The following is a 21,951-nucleotide window of genomic DNA, read 5'->3' as shown; positions in this document are numbered from 1 at the left end:
CCGGTGGACATAAAACTCAAATCCCAGCTTGGCCATGAGATTATGTTGCCACCTCCTTCTGTGCTCTCACTGACAACCATATGGCTCCTCTCTGCCCTGACTTATTTTAGTAAAAGGAGATTACTAATTGGTGGATTACAAATGGGACTGTAGGATTTCACTTATGTGTGGAACCTAAAAACGAAAACAAATGATAAACGAAACAAAACAGAAACTGACTCATAGATACAGAGAACAAACTAATGGTTGCCAGAGGGGAAGGGGGTTGGGGAAAGGGCAAAATAAAAAAGGTAAAGAGAAATAAGAGGTGCACGTTTCCAGTTATAACATAAAAAAGTCATGAGGTTGTAACGTGCAGTGTAGAGAATAAAGCCGATGATATAATAATTTTGTACGGTGTCAGGTGGGCGCTAGACTTATTGTGATGATCACTTCATTAGGCATATAAAGGTTGAATAACTAGGTCATACACATGAAATAATAATATTGTATGTCAACTATATTTTAATAAAAAATAGGACCTCGATATTGAACGAGGACTGTTATAAAGACCGCAGAGGGAATAGATCCATAAGTCAAAGCTGGAGAGCAGACAAAACACAACCTTAAAAGGAGAGGAGAGTTTTCATGGCCACACCTCAGCAGGAGGCTCCCAACTTGAGAGAAAAGATCAAATCACAGCAGTCCAGCCAGGAACACTCAGAGTCCTAAGGCACTAAAGAAACCTAGGAGATAGAACGATAAAGGAACAATGCAGAGGATGATCAGGGTCTAGACGAGAACTGGCCAGACACATAGGATAGGCTAGCATAGCAGTCCATGAGGAAATTTTGTAGAAAGTCACTTAAACTTCATGTTTAAAAGGAAGAGATCCATCTCTGCCTACTGTTTGTCTTTTGTCACACCAGGAGGAGAATAAGATAAAGCTGACAAATGTCCTTCAAAGATTTCAGAAGAAAACAGGCAGAAATAGCTGTCGCTATTGTTTATCAACTCATGGCATCTTGAGTAAGAATGGTTCATGCTGGGAACATGGTATCAGGTCTTAGCCCTAAGAAAAATTATGAAGTAGAAAAAAAATTGATTTTGTTACTCTTCTCTGAAAAGGCCACATTCCCCCACCCCCAATACATGAACGCAATACTGACCCATTCTCCAAAACCCTTTCTACCTCCCAACCGTCCTTTGTTCATTTTCCCACCCCATCAATATTTCCAGCTCAACGCAGCTGATTTTTCAACTAGAGGTTTGCTGGGAAGAAAACTCTGATGAAATAATTCACACTAAGGTGTGAATGACTTCCCAGGAGGATTAATAAGGTTGTAAGCTTTTTTTAAAGCTCTTGCTTGTTAACCAAAATGACTTTGGGGTTCTTTCTCTCTCTCTCTCTTGATGGTGCTTCTGGAGAGGATTCCAGCTGTGGCTGGAATGAGAAATGAGCAGTGGGCAGTGGATTGTGCTTTGCTGCCACCTCGTGGTAGACTTAGGTAATATTCTAACTTGAAGACGTAGTTCACTCAAATACCTTTGAACTAAAGAAAATGACTTGGGAAATTTTCTCACACAACCCCCTCATTTTATTGATCTAGTGGGCCTCAGAATGTGGACCCTGATGTCTCAAAACCTTGCTTCCAATGTCCGCTAATTTTCTATAGCATCTTGATTCATAATTCATGATTTTCCTCCTTGAACTTATTTTGTTGCTTATAAGCCATTAAACCACTGCTTATAAGCAACTTCCATGTGTCTGCCACTGTCCTATTTAGTCCTCTCAACAACCCTTCTAATCCAATTGTACAGACACAAAGAATTTAAGTGACTTGCCACTCTTAAGTAAATGTTAGGAGCTGGGATTCAAACCTAGAATTTTGTAACTTCAATTCAATGCCTTTCCCATGCTGCTTCTCCACTAACCATTTATCAGGGTGTTGACCACTTACCAAAAGCACCCCAACCCTCCTGTTCTATGCAGAGACCTTTGCACCAGCGGCAGGAGTAGATGGAGCCTGCAAATTGTGGACTAGAAAATCTCTACTCTAAGCAGGTGCCAGGCCTGGAACAGAGCACAAGACGGGGCTCTCCCCCGATCCCAACATTTTCAAACAGGTGCTGCTGGCCTAACAATGGACATCGAGAGATGCCTTGAAAGAAGAAAGGCAACAACCGAGAGCAGCGCTGCTCAAAGTGCGGTCCAAGGACCAGCGCCGGCCGGTCTGTCATGATCTAAGCACAGAAATGGGGAGAAGGTGTTTAGGAAACCATATGGCAATCTGACTAATGGATCATGTCTGTTGTCTAATAAAAATTGGGGGAAGTTCATGTTTTGCATGCCATTGCTTTTTTGCTTCACTTTTCTGATCATTCTTTTCTATCATATTTATAAAAGCGTTGGTCCTCAACAGGTCAGAGAGTTAAGAGAACGGGTCCTTCGCAGGTCTCTCCTGTGGACAGGAGGGGAGGTGAACGACACAGCCTCTGAGACTGAGCCTTGGTTATTTACAAAAACAATGATTAAAGCTATTTCTACGATTCTATAGCACTTTCTGGTTTTAACGGTGCTTCCACACACAGCTCCTTCAGGCCCACAGCCGATGTGTGATGAAGGCAGGACAGGAATCATGTGTCCGTGTTACAGGTGAGGCAGCGGAGGCTCTGAGAAAGAGTGGATGACTGTGCACGAGCAAGGAGCGAGACAGTTGTGAAGCCTGGACTGAGTGCTTGGCCCCCTGACCCCTGATCCCACTCGGAGCTCCTTCTGCTCTCAGTAGGTCTGCCCCCCAGGAAAGAACTGCTTCCTTCCCCTTTTCAAGTCCTCAGAATGCAGAATCCCTGACCTCTCCCCGCAAACCCTCGGTAACATGCCACGACCTCGCCACTTTCCGCAGGGGCTGTGGGGCCGAGCCGAGAAACACCCGTGGGGAGGATGTCTGCACCATCCGACAGGCCCAAACAGGGTGTTTCTAGCTCCTTTTTCTCTGCGTTGTGGCCAAGAACACGTGTCCTATGCAGCAGCCAACACACTGTACACTTAATAAATCACCAGAACTTTTCTGCTCTGCTGAACCTGGCCTCAACAATTTGCACGTTAGTCGGCATTGTAATGAAGCAGTTGTGAAAATAACCCAATCTCTTACACTATGAGCTTTCGAGTTTACAGTCCCCGGCAGTTGAGGTGAAAGACACCCGTCATATGACAGATACCTAGACTGTCCTCAGAATGCATACCAGAGGCTTCAGGAATGCCCAAGAGCTCCCACCCAACAGTGCGTCCACACCCTGCACTCGAGGTCTCACTCTCTACTGGGGCTTTGAGACAATAATGCAATGATTGTAGTTATTAATATTCAAGACTATCTGTACTGTTTCCTTCATGAAAATAAAGTTCATTGACGAGTCCCTGATGCTGACATAATCTCCTGAGGGATATCCCTTTTCTCGCCAGAAAATTTCACCTCCAGGTATGGCGATGGGACGTTCAAAACAAGGGGCCCTTTGGATAAAAAGAGCAACATGGAAGCTTGCCCTCCCCTCTCCTATTTCTGACGCTGTCCAGGTCTGAGCTTCCTCCTCCTTATCTACCTCTTTGAATAGTCACCTTCTGCTAAGGCACCAAACAAGACCTTCCAGTTTGGGGGTGCTCCCTGGCCAATCTCTAGCTCCCTCATTAGAAAAGACGGTTCCAGAATCCTGAGAGGCTAAAACAGAACGCCCAGGGGAGAATGAATAACAGCTAGTTTCTCTGTCTTGGAGGAGAAAGGGTTGGAGGGAAGGAGAGAGACCATCTGCCCTGCACACAGCCAACTGGCAGTCTTCCTGAGTGCCACCGGTGGTGGGTCCAAGTGCCCACCACAGAACACTGGTAGCTCCCATGGCCCAGGACACTGCCTCTCCAGTTGAGGCCTGGGCATGATTCATGCCCATACAGCCATATGAGAGCCATACTGCTCCCTCCCATTCTAACCTCTACAACCCCTGCCCCTCACCACTCGCTCTGGGTCTGGGGAATTAGAGTCAGGGAAAGCAAGAAGACGGGATGCATTTGAAAGGGAAAAACCCAGAAGATGCATCCTTCAGGGTGACAAGAATAATATTTGTATAATATATTTAAAACAAATTGGCCTAAGATTAGACTTGGGAGGGAGGTAAGGAAGCTTGGATGTGCTCAGACATTGTCACCACCAAGAGGCACATAGGAGCCTCCTTGGGCCACTCCTGGCCTCCAAGAAGCTGCTGGCCACCATTTGCATGTTTGCAGCTCCAGTCGCAGAATCATGGAATGTTAAGAGCTGGCCAAGACCTCACAACTCACTTTATAGAGGAGGAAAACAAGGCTCAGTGTGAAGAAGGGACATGTTGGACCCATGGCTTGCTGATGGCGTGACAGGGACATCAATGCCTCCTCTTGAAACAGGAAGTTTCATACATATAGTATATGCAAATCATATGCAAATATGTGTGTCTTCTTCGCTTCACGCAATGGAACAAAGCCCTTGAGAAAATTCTAGCGGAAATGCCTGTTTTCACTTTTAAGTATTTTCTGGAAATCCTTGCTTTGCTTCCAAATTCTAGTGGAAATGCCTGTTTTCACTTGTAAGTATTTTCTGGAAATCCTTGCTTGGCACCTCTGTGTGCTAAATCCTTGTATTTTTGTCTGATCTCACGAGGATCAACTCAGACACTTTCCCTGACTTGTGCAACTGACTGAGCCACAGAGGACTCTCCCCCACCCCTGTCCCCATCACCACCGCCACCCTGTTACCATCCTGGCTTAGCTCTTGTTTCTTCCCCTCTGTCCATAGGGACATGGAAGGCTGCCAACTCCTGCCAGTGGTGGGCGGCTCACCATGCCCTGGGGGCAGAGGCAGCCGGAGACGCAGCCTATGCTCATACACTCCAGGTCGTAGTTCTGGCAGGTTTTGGCACACTCCAGCCCTTCCGCTCGTGGGTTGTCAGCAGGACACACGAACTTGACCATGGGGGGCCGGCAGGACAAGCTCCTTTTGCCTTGGAGACAGAAAAAATCAAAGAGGCCATCAGTGATGGAGTGGGTGGATCTACTTTCACGCTGTCCTTTGGTCCCCAAGGTGTAGTCACTCAATTTCTGAGACACTGAGCTGCCCACTCCCTGGGGTGAGTGAGGAGCTGCCCAATCTCCAACCAGGTCTAGCTTTACGCCAGGTCCTTGTATGGGACTGTGATGGCAGCCTCACCTACTCACCTGAGCCTCTGACCTCCGCCTATGCTGGAGGTGCCTCTCAGATCCCAGCATCCCTCTGCTGGCCACACTCCACAACCCCCTTGATCCTGCTTCAGCAGGCTGCATTGAATAAGGATGCATTACAGAAATGTCCAGACCCAGGCTTTAGAGGACCTGGGTTTGGGTATTAAAAAGGAACTTCTGTGGGCCCCCACAGGACCGTCCTAAAATGGTTACCCCTAATTTAGTCACAAAAACTTTAAAGAAGACTTGCTTTGCTCGCGTGTCATCCTCACTGGCCCAGCCACTGGCCATCTCGCCCGCTCTACACTGGCAATACCCACCCCCCCGACACGCCCACCTGCCCTCCCTGCTGTGTCACTGTCCATCTGATCACCATCTGATATCACCACCTGATATACTACATGTTTCATTTATTTATTTTTCCACCCCACCTTCACCTTGACCCCACCCACTAGAATATATGCTCTGTGAAGGCAGGGGGTTTGTCTGCTTTGTTCATTGATGTATCCTCTCTCCTGACAATTAGCAAGTATCAGCGGCTGACTGAAGAAAGGATGATGATACAGCACCTTTCCTGCAGAAACCTGATGCACCTCGTAGCATTTATATCTTACTCTATATAGCACTTACTATCTCTTGTGGACCAGAAAGCCAGAATTTCCAGCCTTATTTTTACATGGAAACTTTTTTTAGGAAATTAAAATCCTAAAAGGTCAAATGGCTTTTCCAAATCACACAAAATTCTAGTAACTTTCTGACTTAGAAATAGACACCCTCCAGTGAATGCCCTAAAAGACTCTGAGCAAGAGGAAGCATTAAAGCCAGACCCAGGAGGCAGAATGCAACAGAAGGGAGTGGGGGGTGTGGAAAAGACGCTACAATGAGAGACAGCATAAAGAAGAAAAAAGACTTAGTGACCTTGAAGTTGGCTATGGGCCGAATGTTTGTGTCCCCCCCAAAATCCACATGTTGGCATTAGATGATGAGGCTTTTGGGAGGTCAGTAGGTCATGAGGGTTCAGTCCTCATGAATGAGATTAGTGCCCTTATGAAAGAGACTCCACAGAGCTCTCTAGCCCCTTCCACCATGTGAGGACACAGTGAGAAGGCATCAGCTATGAACCGGGAAGAGGCCCCTCACCTAACCATACCGGCACTCTGGTCTCAGACTTCCAGCCTCCAGAACTGTGAGCAGTAAGCTTCTGTTGTTTATAAGCCACCCAGTCTGTGGTATTTTGTTACAGCAGCCCAGACTGAATAGGACAAGGTCACGTGTTTTGATTTCAACTTGCGAGGGATCCATGTGCTTGGGATCTTGCCCCAGCTCCAGGCTGAGACGCTCCACAATCAGGCATGCAGGGAGACCAGAATTCTCACCCAGGGCGAGCTGGAAGGCCAACACATGGCGCAGGGCTGGGTCACTTGGAGAGAGGGCATTGAGGAAAGTGAGAGGCAGAGAGAGAAGAGGTCAAGCTGGAGGTTGAAAATATCCCATTTATCTGCCTAAAGGTATCTCTCCCACCTACTGGGAGAATCCTTTCTAAGCAAAGATGATCCTTCTGGAAACCAATAAGGCCCTCCTGGTCCGTTAATGTGAATATGGTCCCACCGACCAGGTCAGCCCCTCCTCCCTCTGGGCCTTGTCCTTAAATAGCAACAACTATTAAGACCTTCAGACTAAGAGCAACAGGTCTGAACCCCCCTCTTTCAAATCCATCTGAGAAGCTTTCAAAAGAGGTGTCCTTGACAAGTCCTTAGGAAAAAGGACGCCATTAAAGGAGGGTGGTTTTCACCACAATCAAGGCGACCACCTCATTCACGTCCTTAACTCCCTGGGTTAGGTCACCATGGGCAAACTGGAGGTCTCACTGAATCCATCTTGCAGAAAATTCAGTCTTTCTCAAGTCACCAAATAAAACTCTTCCAGCCTCCATAACTTGGACTTACACATGCCGAGGCCTGTCTAGGCCTGAAAGTCACTCACGCAAACACAGAAATTGTGGCAATCCTGACACGTGTCCGAACGGACATGCACATCAGACAGTAGCCCAGCTCTCTCCCCGACTCCTCACGCGAGGAGTCTGGGCAGAGGGAGGTGAAGAGCCCTTCCAGGGCACTACTTACTGCGGTGAGACAGGGGACTGCCGAGGACAGTTTGTGGCAACAGGCTTCCCGGGGCTCCGCTCGTGGTACAGTGCATGAAGCCATCCTCACAGTAGCTGCGAAGAAAAACCACAGCCCGGCTTTGCAAGAGCAGCATCACTTGCTGTCTCTGTATCTTCACCTCCCGCTTCCTCCCTGGGCTCCCGATCCCGTAACTCGTCTGAAACACAGCTTGCTAAGGCCACCAGCGACCACTGTGTCGCTAACCCCAATGGACCTGCTCTCAGTTCTTTTCCTACTTGATTCCCTTCAATGTTCCTCATCATTATTGTCTACTCCATTCTTCTAGAAAATCTTTTTTTAATTTCTCCTGGTTTTCCTCCAAGTTGCCGGTGGCTCCTCCTCGGCCTCACTATACTCACCCTCGTCTGCTGGGGCCATCCTAGCGTCTCTGCTTCCCACACCGTGTGTCCCCCACGCCCCGGCTTCCACTCCAGAGATGACTCACACATTCACATCAGCGGCTTGGAGCTCACCTTTGAAACCCGGAACCCATACACTCAAATGCCTGTGACATAGGATTGCCACGTTTGGTGTCTCACAGGCACTTTGAACTCAGTATGTCCAAAACTGAACTCAGGACCCCCCGCCAAGCCAGTCATCCGGGGCTCTGAGTCATTGCATGACACCTCCATCCACCCGGTGTCACAACCCGGGGATCAGCCCTGACACTGTCTTCTCCCCACCTCCTACATCTGACCCATCACCAAGCACTTGGACTTTACCTCCTAAACATCCCTGGAATTCATATCCACTTCTCTATCTCCATTGCCTTGAGCCACCATCGCCTCTCACCTGGACAATGAAAAAGCTTTCTAACTGATGCCACAGCACCTAGTCTTGCCTCTCTCCAAAACACACTCCTCTGGGCAGCCCCAGCATCTTTCCGAAACCTAAATCTGATTATTCCACATCCCTGCTTGGAATTCTTCAATAGCTCCCCCTTCTAGGTATTAGGATAAAGATCCAATCCCTACCATAGCCTCCCCAGGCCCCACACTGTCTGACCTCTCCAGTCACCAATCCCATGGCCGTCTTTTAATCTGAAAGGTATATTGCTCCCTTCAAACACAGGGCTTTGCATACACCGTTACCTCTGATCTGATGTCACTTCTGCCCAACACACACACACACACACACCTTTCTTTGTCCCCAACCCATTTCAAGCTTTCTTAGACCACATACTTCTCTTCCTAGAACTTACCACACGTGTAAGTTTAGCTGTATTTGAGTTTGTATTTGGTTACCATCTCTCTCTGTCGCTGGACTATAACAAGATCCAAGCAGGCAGAAGCCATGACTGCTCTTGCTCACCACTGTATCCCCAGCATCCAGCATAAAGTACACAATAATTTTTAAAATGTTTCTTTTATTCCTCCCCTCTAATCCCAACCCCTTCTCCTATCATGGGCAACTATTTTCTTGGTATCTATCTCCTAAACGGCCCCCTATGATCCTCACATCTTGGTGGTCACACCCTTGTGTAGTCTCCTCCTGCGTTGTACCAAGGTTGGTCTGTGTGACCAATAGTACATGGCAACGGTGACCTAGCATGTCACTTAAGATTAGGTTATACAAGACTGTGGCTTCCGTCTTTGTGCTCTCTCTAAGATTACCCAGTCTGGAGGAACTGTGTCATGAGCAGCCACATGGAAAGGTCCCCATGGCGAGGAACTGAAGCTTCCTGCCAACAGCCATGCGAATGAGCTGGGAATGGACTCTCCAGCCCCAGTCAACCCTCCGATGACTGCGGCCCTGGCCAACAGCCTGACCGTAACCTTATGAGAGAACCTGAGACAAACCACCCAGCTGAGCTGCTCCTAGATACTGACCCTTAGAAACTATGTGAGGTTATAAATGCTTATTGTTTTAACCTGTTAAATTTGGGGGTGATTTTTAACGCAACAACAGATAATACAATCTTATTTGTTTAATATATGCCTGCCTGAGTATATTCTTATAAAATATATGATTGTTTCGCATGCATGTATGTTTGATGTATATAAACAGTATTATCTTATATATCCCACTGCATTTTGCTTTTTTCATTCAGTGCCATGTGTTGAAGATTCTGTTAATACATGTCCTACTTCTCTGGTGCTTCTAAAGCTGCACGATGCTCTGCAGTGTGCGTCCACTACATTTTACCTATTCATCCTCCCAATGATAGACACAGATTGTCATCTACTCCTTGTCACCAACATGGCTGTGATTAATATCTTCATACATGCACCCTTAAGAACGTGTGCAAGAATGTCTTTCGTATATGTGCCCAGGAACAGAACTGAGGGAATATCAGGTATGAATATCTAATCTGCACATACTGTGCCAATTGCTCTCCAGGTGCAACTGACCTTGGATTTGAATGGAGCAATGCCCTTCAAGATTAAAAGAAGGCCATGGGGTTGGAGAGGAGAATGGTAGGTGGGGTCGGATCATGTGAGCGCTGGGAGGCCAGAGTAGGGATTTCATCTTTATCCTAAGGCCCAGTGAGGGAAGATATTGAAGGATTCTGAGCAAAGACGGAACATAATCAGACTTAGGTTTTGGAAAGACACTGGGAGTATTCGAGTTCATCTATGTCCTACCAGCAGCAAATCAGGGGCCCAGGTCCCACATCCCTGTCAACACCTGGCATTATCCAGATTTCAAATTTTTCCAGTCTAATAGATAGGAAGTAATATGCATTGTTTTAATTTGCGTTTCTCTGATTACAAAGATTCTGAGCATTTTTAATGTGACTATTGTTGGATCAAACTTTGTTGAATGAACAAGAGAATCAGCCCTTCTCTCTCTGGGTACATGCAGAGGGACTTACGCCTTCTGGTGTTTTAAATAACCCCTGATTTAAAAACTATCCTTCCCCAAATGTCATGTTCTGTCTGTCATTTGGACATGACCCAAAAGCTTAATTTTATTAAAAAAAAAAAAAAAAAATAGAGGTAGGTTAAAAATCAACTCCTGCCCAGAGCCTGGCCTGCAGTAGTTGAAGCACTCTACTGTGATGGCTTTTTGATGGCCACATGGTCATCATTCCAGGCCATGTTTGAAACTTCCAGGTCATGTGTGTTTACACCTTCCTGCCACTCTGTCATGAGCATCACTAGCATTTGCCCAGCTAGGCTCATTCTTTAGTGTGTTGTCTAAAACAGGAAAATCTACAGCCATAGATAAGCCCTGAGTTCCCTCTGGCTCACATACTCCATGAAATCTTAGTTTCTAAATGAAGTAGAGAAACAGGGTGGTCCATAGTGTTTGGCCCTGATGCCTGAGAGAGAGAGATGGAAAAATGAGATCGCTGATGTGCAGGCTCTGAAAAGAGCCTGAAGCCAGGGCCGTTCCCTCCGCCTTGTTCACCCGGGAGCTCCTACATCCTATCTCTCACTTTCCTTGTGCCTCTAAACTGGTAAAAATAACCAGTGACGCTTATTCTCCTCCAAGTCGACACAGCCTCCTACCTTCTGGCTTCTTTCCTTACCATACTAGTGAAACACTATGACCTTCTGATCACCAAATTCAACAGCTTATTCTCCACATAACATAAAGAGTTCAACAGTCCCTAGGTCTAGTCACTTGCTGGATGATCTGGCAAAGTGATAATCCCACTAAGCCTCAAATTCCTTCGTTAAAAAGCAAGCTTTGGCTGCCTAACGGTGTGATTGATTTTAAGGTCCCAGAGAGAAACACCTTGAAAACTGTAGCCAGACAATTGTAGTAAAACAACCACTGGGCTAAGGCCAAAAGCTCAAACCAACAGAAGATATCATTCTCTGTTTACTTCCATGATATGACCTTGTCCTGGTTCTGCTCTTTTTGCTGGCTTTTTTTTTTTTTTTTTTTTGCCTCTCTCATGAGATCCTCTTTCTCTTCTTCTGGCCCTCTGTACATTCCCCCAAATTCTAGACTCAGTTCTCTTTTTTGCTCTTCAGTCCACTCCCCTTAGCAAGCCTAGCTATTCCTATGCCTATCACCGTTACCTTCATACAAATCTTTTTCTCCAGACTCAATCTCTCCCTCAAGTTCCAAACACTTACCTCCAGCTGTTGATTCCATTCATTCACCAAGATGCCCTCTGGTAACTCAAAGTCATCAAGGTCAAAGCCAAATCTACAAAGAGCCCTCTTGTTGTTCTGGACGGCACTGCTCCCCTAAGCATTCAAGTTCAAAACCCTGGGGCCATCTTCAACAAACCTCCTGCTCCCAAACACCCTCCCAGGTTGTTTGCTTCCCAATGTCCCTACCTCTGTCCCCACCTCTGTCCCCAGTCTCCATTTACACCGCTACTGCCTGCCCAGGGCACCTTTTGGCCAGGCTGTGTCAACATCTTCCCACAACTGAGCTCCCTGCTTTCAAATCTCATGTAGCTTCCAGAACCCACTCCCTGAAGCTACACTTTGATCCTATTTGATCTGTGCTCAAACCTTCCAAGGTCCCACTGCCTATTGTTCAAGCACCAGTCCTCATCCTGTCTTTCAAAGACCCCCTGAACCTGGTCTCGACTTCCTTCCTGTCTTATCTTTCCTTCATACAACATATGTTTCCACTGAAGATTGTCCTTGGTGATTGCTGAGTACTCCTCTTGTGTTTTAGTGCCAGGACCCCAGCTCCTCCTACAAAGCGCACCCCCCCCCCATTATTCCACCCCATCTCAGCTGTTAGTATTCTCCTCAAACTCAAAAGCTACCTCTCGCATTGAGTCTTCCTCAACTCCTCCTGAATGGAAGCAATCCTTCCTGTTCCGAATGAGTAGGGGTCTTATGTCTCTGATATGTTCTGTCTACCAAATATTATAGCTATTTTATCTCAGTAAATATTGGTTGTACCTATTTTTTTGCAGAACTATGTTAGGTGTTGGGGATCAGGGCCTGACATACGTTCTCTACCCTTGAAGAGGTCACAGCTTTCAGGAATATATAACACTTTTCACTGTAATTCAGGTCCGATGGCCATACTGTTTTCATATAAGTGTAAACAATCTGCTTTGGGCACATGCAATTGGAAGGGGCTGCAAATTAATCTCCAGAATGATGAGAAAAAGTTTCATACCAAATGCAACGGGCAGATTTTGTCTGGATCTTGATTTGAATGAACTGATTATAAAAAGACATTTTGAGACACTTAGGAAAAAGTGAATACAGAATAAATATTAGATGTTATTAGGGAATTGTTAATATTTAGGTTAATAATGGAATTATGGTTAAGTTTATTTTTTTAAGTGCTTATCTATTAAAAATACATACTGAAGTATTTTCAGATGTAACAATATAATATCTGAGATTTCCTATAAATTATTACAGACAAGTAGGGGAGGAGAGAAGAGATAAAATAAGAATGACAAGTGCTGATAATCATGAAGCCAAGATGGTTGCATTAGGGCTCCTTACACTATTCTCTTTCTTTTATGTGTTTGAAATTTTCCATAATCAGGACATTTTAACTGGTCTCCCAGGTAGACTGTCAGCTTCTCTGGGGCCCACACTGTCTGGTTCATCTTTAGACCGCCAGTCTCTAGCCAGTACCCGGGACTGTATTTTTCAGGGTCATGCACAATAGTGAGTCAGGATAGCAATGCACCACTAAGGCAATGCTTCTGGGGTGTATTTTCTTCTAGTTCAATTGCTTCTGCCTGAGACCCTGACAGGAGGCCGAAGGGGAGCAGGATAGGGAAAGCTCCCACATCCTGTTCTATAAAAGGGAAACTGAGACCCAGAGCAGGGAAATGGGGTCTAACACGTAATTGTTGGCAATAAAGCTCAAGGATTCCTACTGCCAGCCTGGTGTGCTAGTTCCCTGCAAAGTAAGGAAGTCAGAAGACCTGGGTGAAGCCCCAGCTCTGCTCTGACTTGCTGTGGTCCCCTGGACGAGTCACTTCCCTTCTTGAGTCTCATCTGTGACATGAAGGACTTGGAGAACCATTTTGCTATCCCCTGGCCCTGCCGCCTGCACTTACCACACGGTGTGATGGTCTGAGAAGATGTCTTCGGGCTGGAAGATCTCACCATCATAGTAACAGGGGCACTGGGCCTTGGGCACACAGTCTCCCCTCTCATCCAGGTAGAGCCCTGGGGGGCAGAAGCAGCCCTCCAAGCAGACCTCGTTGCATTCCTCGTCCGGGTGGGACAGGGAGCGGCAGGTCAGGTTGCAGGGGATCCCACACTGCAGGTACACCTGGCCCTGCGGGCAGCTCAGCGCTGGGAGAGAAGCAGAGGGAAACATTAAGATAACAAGGACTATAGTTTAGGACTTGGGGTGCCACCCCTTACAGCTTTAATCCCCCAATTATATCTGTATGGTCACTGCCTTCCTTTCCCACTATGAGCAAAAGCGTATTTCTATGCTCGCAAATGTCTGCTATAGTTAGAGATGCCCGCGTTGTCTCTGCCTAACCAGCAGAATCAGCTCGGTTGTCTCTGAATTCTCAAAACCTAGTAGAAATCCTGGTGGATGGCAAAGCTGTGACTATTAACAAGAACTAGGAGTGATAAGCAAGGGTATGTCTCTCGTGATCATAATAACAACAAATGGCAACCATTAATTGAGCACCTACTGAATCTCTTCCTCTTCACACAGATTTCATGCTTTTTATGCCTCTCTCAGTGAGTTAGATCTCATAACCTCCTTTCTACTACAGGTAAGAAAACTGACGCTTAAGCTAAGGAATTTGTGAGGGTCATGCCTCACAGAAAGAAGCAGAGGCAGGATTTGAACCTAGCTTCCTATGACCGAAAAGCTCTTAATCATTATACTCTAAAAAAAAAAAAAAAAAAAAATCCCTCAGGAACCATGCTGTTGAAAACATGCCAGTCACAAAGAGCAGGGACACTCATACCTACCCCAGCAAAGCAGGCAGCATCCAACCACCCACAGCCCTCATTCTCCCTGGCCTCCCACATAGAAACAGCACAACAGGCAAAAGCTGAAAGGAAGCGTGACAATGTGGCAAAGCAGCTAAGAGAGGGGATCCGTATCCCAAATTCCTGGGTTCAAGCCCCAGTTCTGCCATTAGTTAGTGATGTGGCTTTGAGCAGTTCCCTCCCTGGAATACAATAACACTACCCACCTGGGTGGGTGCAAAGGTTGTGAGCTAACACATTTAGAGCGATGCCCAGCGTGTGGTAAACGTTCTCTGCTGTTATTACATTCTAATGACTGGGGAAACACAGCCCCAGCTCAGCAGGCTCCAGGTGAGAGGGGTGTTCCAGGCAAAGGTTTGGGCCTAAGAAGAACTTGCCCTCCTGGATTCTGGCCAACACATAACCCACTTTCTGGGCTCACAGAGGTCTCATGAGTACCCCGATGGTGAAACGTTTTACTGGGAGGCGTGAAAAGCAAAATGCTTTCCTGTTGCTGACCAGCTGTTATCTGAGAAATAAGAACCTCACTCTGGGGACACGCCTCCTAGGACCATTAGAATCCTTCCCTTCCCTGGTGCAATACATTTCTACAGTGAAACCCACTGACAGTGCATTTCAGAGACACTGTGAAAGGAAACCCTGCCATAAACCTCAGAAATAGGGTCAGAGGTCCTCTGGAGAGCCCCTGCAGCCCTCCCCTCCTGCATCTGCTCTGGGCTTGGTATTTGAAAGTAGCTGGGGGACGGAGGGGGCTCTCTAACCATATTAGACATGAACCAGAAGAGGAGTTGGGTCACAGGATAAATATTTAGAGAAAGGATTAAGATGAGGCACATTGGGCAACAGAGATGGAAAACCCCTTCAGTCCATTGAATCCATGGTGATGAGGGCACATTTCACCCACTAAGGAGCAGCTGGACCTGAGAGTTTTTACTCTCTGACAGACTGTCTCTGGAGCTGGCTCAGAGCCACATTAAACTTTTCCTGTGGCCTACTTCCCCAGAAGAAGTAATGCACATCTCAGTTTATCAGACGCTTAGTGTGCTCCCACCAGGTGCCAGGGGCTGTGCTCAGCGTAGGGATGTAGAGATGGTGATACTTGGCCCCTGCCTTCAAGGAGCCTATAGCCTTGTCTTCCCAAAGGGAACAACCAATTTATAAGAAAAATATGTGCATCTGTCTCCCAAATCTCCTCACAGCATCCCACAAAGTAGCTACGTGATGGGTCCATGCTCCATGAGTGTCCCCGGTTGATGACCTCTTCTGGATGGAGTCAGTGGTTTAGGGAGCTCTGTTTATTTCTCCGAAAGGAAAATGAGAAACAGAATGAACCCAGGAGTCCTACCCACCCTCCTTGGGCTCACGGGAACAACCCAAGGCCATCTGGCTGGCCTTTTCTCTGGTTCACCTTCACACAAAGCCAGAGAGACAGATCCCTTTTGTCCTTAAAAGTCTCTGGACACCACACTTTCTGCTGTATCTTAAAGCCTCAGGAGCAGAACTCTAACCCAGTCTCAGTCCCTGATGCTGCTGTGTCAGCCCATTTCCTTTTGTTCTCTTCTCAGTGAAGGTTAAGAACAGCTGCTCCTAGGAGATTAAAATATATTTTGGTAAGCTCTCAGCATTCTGGGAGAACATCCCAAACTAGGAAATCCCTTGGTTCTACAGCACACTGATAACACACAATTTCTAATATTGGTGGACAAGCAAAGCAGATTCATAAACAGTGTGTCATTTACCCCTCATTACTTTCCCTAATTTCCAAACAGCAAACACTGATGAGGTCCTGAAGTCTGGAAGGATGAAGTAAAAGGCTCAAGGTCACATACCTAGAAAGTCACAGGCAAAGAGCCAACAAGCTTTCAGCCTTAGTTCTTCCAGCTGCTAACTCGTGACCCTCTATGTCATCCCAGAGCTTAGAGGGATGGAGGACACAACTGTATGGATCTACATGTTTGTTCCCTTTCATCCTTACGTGTGTCTCTGCTCTCTTTTCTTTATGAGATCGCTCAGACTAGAAACATGAGTAGGCTTCATAAACACCAAATAGTGACACTTCTAGAGCCCCCATACCTAAAACTTGCTTCAAATACATGATATTAAGTCCTTCCAACATTTCTCATGGCTCCTATTTTCCTGCTTCTGTCAGGACCACCAACATTTTGGTCTCCAAACACATCTACCTAGCCTGAAAAATCAGAATATCCACTATACTCCATCCTTCCGGAATACCTTCCTCACAACTACACATCACTGCTACTATTCCACCATCAGAAACAACTCTTTTCTGCCAAGAAAGTGGCCTTTAAGAGCTAGTCAGGTGCACCACCTCCAGAAGCCTTCCTTGGTTGCCCCTGCCTTGATCTGATTATCCGTTCACTCGGTGCGATAGGCACCTAGTAGGGAAGCAGTTTCCATCTGTGCCTCAAAAAGGAAGATTCAGGCTCTACATCACTGACATTGCCTGACCACACCGGGCACTCAGTAAATGTCCCCAGAGCAATGACAATAACAACAAAAAGTAAACACAATCCAGCCACTCCGGACCAGAGCATGGAGTAGATTCCAACTCTGGTGCCACAGACCTAACAGGGCTCCAAAGTCAGCTAGGAGTAATGATGTCACTCATTTGATATACTTTATATAACTGTACAATGCCCAATATTTGGGCCAGGAGTCCACCAACTTGTTGGACTGTTAGCCTGAAGTTAAGAGCAAAGGATTGGTGTGTGCATTTCCCATTGCTTTCACCAGCCCCTCGGGGGCGCAAGGACTCGCTCACTTCATAGTCTGGCTGTACATGAAGCCAACACTAGGTGGCAGCAGCCACAGGAACGCTCTGCTTGGCAGGGACACCGAGGTTCTAGGCCTCCAGGTAAGGGGGTCCTATTTGCCCTCCTGGAAAAGGCCAGAGTAGCCAGACAGTCCTATGGGTGAGCCGGTCCCCGCCCCCCTCCCCCGCACCGTGTCCTGCTGGGAGATGGGAGGGGAAAGTGGCAAATAAACCATTCTCAAAACCCATGCTTGTCAGATGCCTTGGGCCTGTCTCCCAGTGCAAGAATGCACAGGCAGTGCTTTGCAAAGGACAAGTGCGTGAGATTGCGGGCATCCGCAGCAGATTCAGTCAGGTCGCATGGAGGCGGCGGCGGGCAGGGAGGGCACCCACCACAGAAGCTGGGCTCCCGCCACGCGACGTGCACGCCCTTCCGGGCACAGGCGGCGGCGTAGTTGGCCACCGCGTTGCACAAGCAGTCCCTGCCGTTGGAGCAGGAGCAGACATCGTAGTGACAGTTCTGCAGGTAGGGCAGCGGGGCCACCGCATGGTGGCAGGCTTCGAACTTGGAGGACGTCAGAAGAGCGCAAGCCTCCTCCGCGAACTTGGCTGTAGGGGGTAAAAGGGGAGAGACAGTGAGCCGGGCTTGGCCCGGGCCCACACAGCCTGGGTGCTGCGACCCCAGGGGCCCATGTCGGCTCCTGCTCTGAAACTCCCTTTCTAGATTCTCCCTCGGCAGCACATGCCGCAAAAACAACTTCTCTTGGCTGTGGGAATCATTGAGATTTATCTTCCACAGCCAATGTACTTTCCTAATAACATTTGGCTTAAATACATAATAATAAGCCTCATTTCCAGAGCACACCCACTGACAGAAGGGAGAAATAGTTCCAGGATGCGTTAAATCTGCAAATGGCCACCCCAGTGCATTTATCTGAAGATATTTTAATTCTGAGTTTGGATGGCTGCTGCTCCAGCAGACTGAGAAAGAAGGTCCAGAGGCAGGAACTATGTACTATTCTTTTCTTTCCCAGGGTTTGGCACAGGGATGCTCAAGAAAGAAACTCTGAAGAATAAATGATCCAGATGCAGATAATCAAATGTTGGTGGTAAAAACCAAGCGCCTCCCTCCCTTGACGGTGGGTGCCCTGTCCCATGGAATGCGCTGGAAAGTGGGAGGCCTCAAGGCTGCCCCGCCCCTGCCCCCGCCCCCCACCACATACTCAGGCGCGGGTTGAGGATGCACGGGTCGCTGGGCTGCTTCCGCAGGTCCTCACAGTCCCCGTGCAGCTTCCAGGCGTTCCCAAAATCCTCCACCAGGGGCTCCACCAGGCCCGCGGGGGTGCGGAAGTCGTCGCCCTTGTTGCCATTGTAGTTCCCACACAGGCCGCACATCCTCCCCGCGTACACTGGGGACAGCTGCGGGGAGAGCAGGCCACCTTGGAGCAGCTGCCGCCAGAGCAGCCACAGCTTCCTTTTGCTAGTGAGATGGTTTTAATCAGAAACGTTCACTGGGTGAAAAATGAATATGAATTTAATAAACCGCAGCTAAGCCCCAGGCTGCGGAAGAAAGAAAAAAGCTAACTGCAGTATCGTTTACCACCAGCTTCATCCTGGCTCTTAAATCATTAGAGTCAGAGAGACCTGTTGTGCTAGAAGGGATTTTAGAGGTTATCCAGCCATTTTTGATGGTGGCTCTGAGTCCCAGAGAAGGAAAACGACTTGGCTGAGGTGACAGAGCTGGAACTAGTAGCCAGGTTGAGCAAGCCCCAGCAAGTGTGCTCTCTGTCACCCTGGCAGGTCTGAGCAGATTCTCCCGGACCAATGAGCCCTGACACCCATGGGAATCAAGTGCAAAGTCAACATCCCTTTCCTGAATATTCACATCAGTCACACACGTGGGCGAAGCAGGCTGTCAGTTATGGTCCAAGTCCTCTCAGAGCTCACCTTTGGTGACAAAGAACACCTTCCTAACTCTCTATATTTAACTCAGCCTCTGAGCATCATTGAGGAGACAAGGCCAGGAGCCAAGACAACTCTAGGGGTTGTGATTGGGGGAGGTGGGGTTAGCGAGGACTCTGGGGCAGTCTGCCAGGGGTGACCAGAGGGGTCTTGGGGTCAAACTCCAGGCCATCAGCTTGTGTCATTCTCCATCTTTCAGAGCCCAAAGTACACACTCGGGGACAACTTAGGGAGTCACGCCTCCTGTCTCGCACACAGCACAGCCGGGGGCATTTGCTGGCCTCTGTGGCTAGTGCCCTGGTTAAAAGACAGAGCAGGGCAGAGGCCCCAGAGCCCTGCCGCCTGCTGTGCATGTAATCAGTATCGCCTGGTGACTTCTCTGTGTTCTGAGACCCTCAGTGCTTGGCCTGGGGGTCTCAGCTGACCTCATCCAGCTTCCAGCTCTGACTCAACAAGATGCAAGATGAACAATCTACTGGACGGTTCTGGATCCATATAAAATGTTCCCAAGTAAATATTGTTAATGAGAAAGAGGATGGAGTAATGTTTCCTTGTTTATCTTGCAAATATCACCTTAGCTGGCCAGGCCCTTCCCTGACCTCCCTATTTAAAATGTGACCCCTCCCAATCCTGGCACTTCCTCTCCCCTTCACGGCTTCATTTATCTCCCCAGGATTTATCACCTTCTAATATATGATATAATTTACTTGTTGGTTTGGTTTATTGTCTGTCTCCTCCCATTAGAATTTAAATTAAATGAGGTGAGGATTCTGTTCAGTTTCACTTTGTAACCACAGCCTCTCTAATGGTGAGGATGTGTTGAAGAAATGAATAGTTGAATGAATAACTAAACAAATCTGTGAATGAATGAGGTTCTCCTTTGGACACAGGCTGAAATGCAATGGCAACAGTCAAGGCCAGCCCTGAAGAAAGCAGCAAAATTGGTGATGACTCTTCCCCCTCACCCCCGTCTCAGCATCCACTCTCTAACACTCACCGCCGCACCCCCCCCCCGCCCCGCCCAGGCCTGCCTTTGCTACCATCCCCCACTCTCTAAAATGATATCTTCTTCCATCCCCTCAGCTTATCTCAGGGGTCAGCTTGCCCAATATAGATGAGTGGGTGTATCTATGGAGGCCAGGCCAGGTCAGGCCACCAGCCCTACATTAACCCATCAGGAACTTAGAGAACGTGCTTGCTATTTGAAATAAATCTCAGATAAGTGACACTTCTGACAAAACGAAGACTGTCAGGGGGTCCTTTCTACACCGCTCTACCTAAGGCTGAGCTGGGCCCTGCATCCCAGCCTTCAGAGCCGTGCTGCCTGGACTGCCCAGCCCTCAGGGACCCATAACTCCCTGGGGGGAAGGAGAGCAGGGAGCCCCTGCAGCACCTCACCGGCCTCCTCTCAGGGTGAGTGTACTCGGCCTGCCCCTCTCAGTGTCCTGCCTCCCACTAGTGCCCTCCACTGAGCAGCCCCCACAAACCCCAGGGGTCAGCGCAGTGATGCCCCTGCCTCCTGACCCATCCACAAATGCTTCCCTTCCTCCTCCAGACCAAAACACAGAGCACATTCCCACAGCCACGAGGTCATCTGCTTCTGTCCCGAATCTTGACCAATGAAGTCCTCTTCTTGTTAGCTAAATGGACTAAAACCCATCCCCAAAGACAACCCCGCATCCCATTCCCACAGAAAGAAGTCTTCCCATCTCTTCTCCAAAGAGATACAAAGAGCAGAGAAACCTGAGGACAGCCACCCCGATGTTGGGGGGCCTGCTGACTGAGGGAAGAAATCGCACGGATCGGGAGTACCCTCTCTGGGACAAGGGAGGTTCCTGAGAAAGTGGAAGGGCTCATGGGGGTGGGGGGACACCTCCCTGGAAGACCAGCATACCGAAGGTGACACTGGAGACCCGAGTTCCAGTCTTCACTCTGTAACCAAATGGCTATGAGACCCGAGGCAAGGCACTTTCTTGCTCTAAAAATGATAGATCATTCAACTCTAAATGAGAGGTTAACAAGAAAACCTCCTCGTGCTCCATGGTCTGTGGTCATTAGGTTAACTTTTTTATCAAAGAAAAATGGTAGTTAATTTGGAACTCTCTCAGGGACTTTAAAACAAGAGGAAGAACATGACATCATAAGGGTAGAGGAAATCGGGGTCTCATCAGGGACACCCCAGATGCCCATCACAGGATTACACCAAAAACACTGTGAAACATGGGACCCAGGGACATAGGAGGGGACTCTCTGGGGATCCTAGGAATAATCTCAGGTGGCGATTCTCAAAGGGAGGTCTTGGGACACATGGGGGGTTTCTGAGGCCTTTTCAAGGGGTCCCGCAAGGCCAAAGCTATTTTCATAATCATACAAAGTGTTATTGGGCTTTCTCCCTTTCATTCTCTTACAAGTGTGCGGTGCCATTTTCTGGAGGCTACATGACATGTCATATGGCAAAAGACTGAACGCAGAAATGGATGTGAGGCTTCGGCTATCTCCTATTAAGCCAGCCGTGATAGGAATTTGCAGACTTGTAAAACAATGATATTCTTCTCAATACTTACTTTTGTTTGGGAGAACAGTTATTTTTCCAAAATAAGCGGGTTAATTATTGTCATTTCTAAACGAATTCATAAATATGTATTTAAATGTCTCTGATTTAACAGATAATCTGGTAAACATCTGTAGATATAACCTTCATAAAAGATTCGGGATCCTCAATCATTTTTAAGAGTGCAAAGGCACCCGAAGACCAAAAAGTGAGAAGCACTGGTCCAGTGGGAAGGACGCCACCAGAAAGCTGTTCCAGTTCTGCCACCAGTCGGCGCTCAGTGCGGAGCATGTCTCCCAACCCCCCTGAGCCACGGTCTTTGTAAAACAGCAGTGACAATACCTGCTAGGGAAATTTCCAGAGAAAAACGTATCTGGAAGCCCTGAGAGCAGACGCTCACTCTCCAGTGTGACTCCAGGACCACAGAG

The 21,951-nt window shown here is 47.8% G+C and overlaps 1 protein-coding gene across 1 annotated transcript in view; it reads right to left on the bottom strand.

The window, feature by feature from the left end:
• VWF (von Willebrand factor) overlaps window positions 1–21,951 on the bottom strand; it is a 124,971-nt gene that overhangs the window by 66,479 nt on the left and 36,541 nt on the right. Inside the window, exons 12-16 of the mRNA XM_023533934.1 lie at window positions 18,234–18,419; window positions 17,404–17,619; window positions 13,334–13,574; window positions 7,345–7,439; window positions 4,844–5,004 (exon numbers count right to left, since the gene is read on the bottom strand). Of these exons, the coding sequence (XP_023389702.1) occupies window positions 4,844–5,004; window positions 7,345–7,439; window positions 13,334–13,574; window positions 17,404–17,619; window positions 18,234–18,419 (899 nt within the window). The remainder of the gene's footprint in view (window positions 1–4,843; window positions 5,005–7,344; window positions 7,440–13,333; window positions 13,575–17,403; window positions 17,620–18,233; window positions 18,420–21,951) is intronic.

The sequence above is a fragment of the Pteropus vampyrus genome, unplaced genomic scaffold (assembly GCF_000151845.1).
Source record: "Pteropus vampyrus isolate Shadow unplaced genomic scaffold, Pvam_2.0 Scaffold116, whole genome shotgun sequence".
Taxonomy (NCBI): Eukaryota; Metazoa; Chordata; class Mammalia; order Chiroptera; family Pteropodidae; genus Pteropus; species Pteropus vampyrus.
This window is presented reverse-complemented; position numbering and strand designations above follow the sequence as displayed.